This window comes from Nicotiana attenuata, unplaced genomic scaffold, assembly GCF_001879085.1.
Source record: "Nicotiana attenuata strain UT unplaced genomic scaffold, NIATTr2, whole genome shotgun sequence".
NCBI lineage: Eukaryota > Viridiplantae > Streptophyta > Magnoliopsida > Solanales > Solanaceae > Nicotiana > Nicotiana attenuata.
In genome coordinates, this window is record NW_017670368.1 from 692,224 (window position 1) to 698,141 (window position 5,918).

At 40.5% G+C, this 5,918-nt stretch overlaps 1 protein-coding gene across 1 annotated transcript; it reads left to right on the forward strand.

The window, feature by feature from the left end:
* The first annotated feature begins 702 nt into the window (after nt 1-702).
* Nucleotides 703-1,724, forward strand: LOC109238466. The gene is made up of 2 exons (XM_019404940.1): nt 703-772; nt 862-1,724. Exons 1-2 carry the CDS (start codon nt 703-705, stop codon nt 1,722-1,724), a joined length of 933 nt encoding a protein of 310 aa, XP_019260485.1.
* Nucleotides 1,725-5,918: the final 4,194 nt, after the last annotated feature.

Sequence of the window (5,918 nt, forward strand, 5' to 3'; positions counted from 1 at the left end):
ATTTATTTTGCGATAAAAATTCCAGTAGAAGCGAAAGAAGAAAAATGGATGGTTTTAATGTAAATTGAAAAGCTTTTCATTTCATGAAAGTTTCAAGTAGAGGTAAATTAAAGGTCATCTGTCCATACTTTCTCTTGGTACTAAAAGACGTACTTTAGTTGGTTATATATTATGCAAATTAATACAGTACTACAATAGGAGTTCTATTGAGTATAGTTATTGTTTGTACATTCTTTATTGTGTTGTATACTTAGTTAGCTTGTGCTTAGCTTGTTTAGTTAGTAGCTTAGTTAGTCATTAGTTTAGTTAATTGGTCAACATGTATATATATGCTTGTACATTTGCAGAAATAAGATGAAGGTTCATTTTCCTACGCAAAACATTTCTCCGTTCATGTGCTCTCTCTACTCCTTCTCTGCTCTTCTCTCAGAACCTTCCAGAAGACACCATGGGAGCTCAGCAGATCTGAGCTTGCATGTATGGTTTTTTATGGTTTTTGTTATGGTATCAGAGCACGGGTATCAGTTCGAATCCCTCTCAGCGTTTCAAAATCTAGTTCTGAATCTTACTTGAACTTCGTGGATCTCCAAAGCTTCGGTCGTTGTTTTTTCACCCAATTCTGAAATCCATCTCAAAATTGATGATCTCTGATTCGATTGAGGATTTTATACCTCACGATTTCATCAAATTGGAACCTCGCACATGGCTATCAACCAAAGTGAAGAAACGAGCCCTAGCACGAGCAGAAATGACCAATTGGTCATCGATACTGGTAATCCCCTTTACATTCATCCTTCTGATAGTCCTGGAATGACCTTAGTACCAGTTCCGTTCGATGGAGCGTGTTGCGGGCTTTGTCAGTTAAGAATAAATTAGGGTTTATAAATGAGGAATCTAGAAGACCTGACCCCGATTCGCCTCAATTCCGCCAATGGGAGAGGTGTGATGATATGGTAACCTCATGGATCCTCAATTCCCTCGCTAAGGAGATTTCTGATAGTGTGGAATATGTGAATGACTCAGCTGAGTTATGGAGGGAATTAGAGGATCGTTATGATCAAACGAATGGAGCAAAATTGTATCAGATTCAGAAAGAGATCAATGACCTTGCACAGGGTTCCTTAGACATTACTACGTACTATACGCGAATGAAGAGACTGTGGGAGGAACTGAACACTTTGAGTGTTAAGTCTCAGTGCAGCTGCAATTGCACATGTGGGGAAAAGGAGACCATGCATAAGGCAGAACAAGATCGAAGACTTATCCAATTTCTGATGGGACTAAATGAGGTCTACACAATAGTGCGAGGAAGCATCCTCATGATGAAGCCTTTGCCTTTTATGGCCCAGGCCTTTTCCCTGTTGATACAAGAAGAAAAACAAAGGGAATTCAAGCCCAATAGTCAGCTGAATCTAGATTCTACTTCATTGCATGTGAATGCAAATTCACAACATCAAAGTCCATTTGGAGCCAGGAACTTCAAGACACATTATACAGCTAACAACAACAATAAAGGTCGCCCATTCTGTGATTACTGTAAGAGACCAGGACATACGAGGGAAAAGTGCTACAAGTTGCATGGATACCCTCAAGGAAACTCTACAACAATCAGAACCTCAATCGTGCCAATGCATAGCCATACAATCAGGGGAACAAGCAAAACTACAAGTTCAATAGGGGAAAAGGGTCTGTGGCAAATGTACATGGGACTCCAGCTGATATAATTCATGAGAGTGGAGATAATCAGAACCTGCAAGATGAGAATCAGAATGTCAACCTAACAAAAGAGCAATATGGACAAATAATGACCCTGTTGCAGCATTTTCAAGTAGGACATGTGGGAGGATCTTCCAGCAATAGCAACATCACCACTGGCAGTGCAACTTTGCAGGTATTGTTGTCTGTACTTTTTCTATTGATTTTGACAAGCCTTCATGCAAATGCTTTGAATCAAAGGCTGACCTTTGGATCATAGACTCAGGAGCATCTAACCATATGACCTTTAATAAACATGCACTCACTAACATCACTAGATTACCCTATCCTCTATTAATAAGTCTACCAAATGGTTATAGAGTGAAAGTTCTTAAATTTGGAGATGTGATACTCTCTTCAGATATTGTCCTATATATGGTTCTTTATGTTCCATCTTTCAAGTATAACTTGATTTCTGTTCACTCCCTTGCAGTACATCTTAGATGTCTTGTACTGTTCAGTAATACTCTTTGTCTGTTGCAGGCCCCTTCAGTGAAGAGGCCTCAGGTGATTGGTAACAGCAAAGAGGGTCTGTATTATCTCTGTTCCAGGTGCTTGAGGGGTAAAAAGACCACTTTACCTTCTACTGTTTCAGTTTCTTACTGCAATTCTATTCCTGCTCCCAATGTAAATAGTCATGAGTCTATTAGTCATGCTCATTCATATCACACTCCTCAATCTGTAGATACTTTCATTCCAAATAATAAGAATGAGTCCTCATGTGTGTTTGATAAACATGATGTAAATTCTCTGTGGCACAATAGGCTTGGTCATATTCCTTTTGTTAAGATGAAAGGAATATCCTCAATCCCTGCTAAGTTTGCACCAAGACAACCCTTCATTTGTCCTATATGCCCTATGGCAAGACAAACCGGACTCCCATTTCCTTAAAGAACCAGCACCACATCCAAATTATTTGAACTGGTCCATATAGATATATGGGGGCCCTACCATGTAACCACCCATGACAACTACAAATATTTCCTTACACTTGTGGATGACTTCAGTAGATCCACTTGGACACATTTATTGAGTTGCAAGAGTAATGCCCTTCAGGCTGTGAAAGCCTTTGTGGCTATGATTGAAAATTAATTCAATACATCTATAAAAACTATTAGATCTGATAATGGCTTGGAGTTTACCAGCCATGAAGCCTCTTCATTTTACCAATCTAAAGGAATCATACATCAAAAGACATGTCCCTATACACCACAACAAAATGGTGTAGTAGAGAGAAAACATAAATACCTTCTTGAGACTGCCAGGGCTCTCATGTTCCAGTCCAAACTCCCAACCAGATATTGGGGAGAATGTATTCTGACAGCCACCTACAACCACCTATCTAATTAATAGGCTGCCCACTACTTACCTTAACAACAAGTATCCTTTTGAATTGCTATACCAAAAGAAGCCCAATTATTCCCATTTGAGAAACTTTGGCTGCCTCTGCTACCTACTGTGCCCAAAATATACAGAGATAAGTTTGAACCAAGAACCAGCCCACATATCTTTGTTGGATATCCCTTTGGCACCAAAGGATACAAAGTGCTAAGCCTAGCCACCAAGAGAATTCACATTTCTAGAGATGTGATCTTTCATGAAAATATTTTTCCTTTTTCCTTAAGTTCTAATGATGCCTCCTTCCCTGATATCCTTAAAACAGTCTCATTTCCTAACTACTCTAAGGACATCAGTCAAGTTTCCCCTACAAACATTGGAGAAGGTCCTGAAAGTGTCACATCTCCAGGGATAGAACACCACTCTGAATCATCCACCAATGATGCACCCTCCTCTAATGATAACAGTCCACAGAATTCACTTACGCATGAACAATTAGAAGTGCCAGTTCTGAGAAAATCCAGCAGAACTCATCAAACTCCTACTTAAAAGATTATGTTTACCAATTACCTAGTAGTGCCACTCAACTGTCCAATGTATCACACTGCACCCCTTCACTAAATGCCCTGTTTTCTAATCACCATCACATCACTCCTGATGCTCTATTTTCTGAAAGTCAGCACTTGATGCTAAGTGTCTGTCATGATAGTGAGCCATCTTCATATGAAGAGGCAGCCCTCAATCCTGCTTGGCAAGCAGCCATGACACAGGAGTTTGAGGCACTCCATGCCAATCACACTTGGGACCTGGTCCCTTTACCACCTGCAAAGCAAGCAATAGGCTGCAGGTGGGTATACAAGATCAAACATAAAGCAGATGGAAGTATTGAGAGATTTAAAGCTAGGTTGGTAGTAAAGGGATACACTCAACAGGCTGGAATTGACTATACAGAAACTTTCTCCCCTGTTGTGAAAATGACAACTGTCAGAGTTCTAATTACAGTAGCTGTCAAGAAAGGCTGGGACATATTCCAATTGGATGTGAACAATGCCTTCCTCCATGGAGACCTACATGAAGAGGTATACATGGAGGCTCCACCTGGACTTGTAGTTGATCAATCCAGTCCAAGTAGAGTAGTATGCAAGTTAAACAAGTCATTATATGGACTGAAGCAAGCTAGTAGACAATGGTATGCAAAGTTAACTGAAGCATTGTCTTCAAAGGGGTATCAACATTCTGAAAATGATCACTCCCTTTTCTGCAAGAAAACTTCCACATCCACTATCTTTGTAGCTGTGTATGTTGATGATGTTATCATCACTGGAACTGACCCAGAGGAGATTGCAAGCTTGAAGTTTTTCCTTGATCAGAGGTTTAGGATAAAGGACTTGGGCAGGCTTCATTATTTCTTGGGCTTGAGGTCCTATCCAAACCTGATGGTATTCTTATATCTCAAAGAAAGTTTGCCTTGGATTTGCTAAAAGAATATCAGTGTTTTGATTACAGTAATGTCTCCTCACCTCTTGACTCTACTGTCATGCTAAAGGCACAAGAGGGCAGTCTTCTATCAGATCCCACATACTATAGAAAGCTAGTAGGAAAGCTCAATTTTCTCACCAACACCAGGCTGGATATAGCCTACAGTGTGCAGCTCTTAAGCCAGTTTATGCAGGCTACAAGGGACACTCATTTAACTGCAACATTCCACCTCCTTAGGTATCTCAAAAATGATCCTAGCCTGGGTGTATTCTTCTCCAACAGTCCTGACTGCTCAATTAAGGCTTATTGTGACTCAGACTGGGCAGCCTGCCCAGATTCTAGGAGATCTATCACTGGGTACATTGTTCTAGTAGAGGACAACCCTATTAGCTGGAAGTCTAAGAAGCAGGAGACTGTTTCCCTGTCCTCAGCTGAAGCAGAGTACAAATCCCTCAGGAAGGTAGTTGGGGAGTTGGAGTGGTTGAGCAGGCTGTTTGCAGAGCTTACTCTTGCCCAATCAGGACCCATTCAGGTGTTTTGTGACAGTCAATCTGCTATACATAGTGCCCACAATCCAGTATTTCACGAAAGAACCAAACACATTGAAGTCGACTGCCATTTTGTGAGTAACAAGGTGCAAGAAGGCCTCATCTCTCTTCACCATGTAAGTACTCACAATCAGCTGGCTGATATCCTCACCAAAGCCCTCACAGGAGTCAAACATTCAGCTGTCCTAGGCAAGTTGGCTGTGAAGACCTCACCTCCAACTTGAGGGGGGGGGGGGGTGTTGAGTATAGTTATTGTTTGTACATTCTTTATTGTGTTGTATACTTAGTTAGCTTGTGCTTAGCTTGTTTAGTTAGTAGCTTAGTTAGTCATTAGTTTAGTCAATTGGTCAACATGTATATATATACTTGTACAGTTGCAGAAATAAGATGAAGGTTCATTTTCCTACGCAAAACATTTCTCCGTTCATCTGCTCTCTCTACTCCTTCTCTCCTCTTCTCTCAGAACCTTCCAGAAGACTCCATGGGAGCTCAGCAGATCTGAGCTTGCATGTATGGTTTTGTTATGGTTTTTGTTAAGTTCGGAACCCAAATAATGTTTAATTAGACTCAAGCGATCAAACTACGGTGAAAAAAAGTGGGGAACAAAAATAGATATAACGCATCAATTAAATGCGCTATGTTTATTTTTTTTAACTGATGACGTTAATGTCCATCTCCCACTTTCTTTTTGTTTGACGTACACACAGCGCATGAAAAGCGGATAAAACAAATTTAATGTACTACAAGATCAGTAGAGTGCTGGGTGGTGCAATGGTTAAAGGGTAGACATATAGCTGT

Excerpts from the sequence above, each read along its gene's own strand:
- LOC109238466 (XM_019404940.1), top strand. The coding sequence starts at position 703 with ATGGCTATCAACCAAAGTGAAGAAACGAGCCCTAGCACGAGCAGAAAT. Across the intron at positions 773-861 it reads CCAATTGGTCATCGATACTG|TTAAGAATAAATTAGGGTTT; the intron begins GTAATCCCCTTT and ends GGGCTTTGTCAG.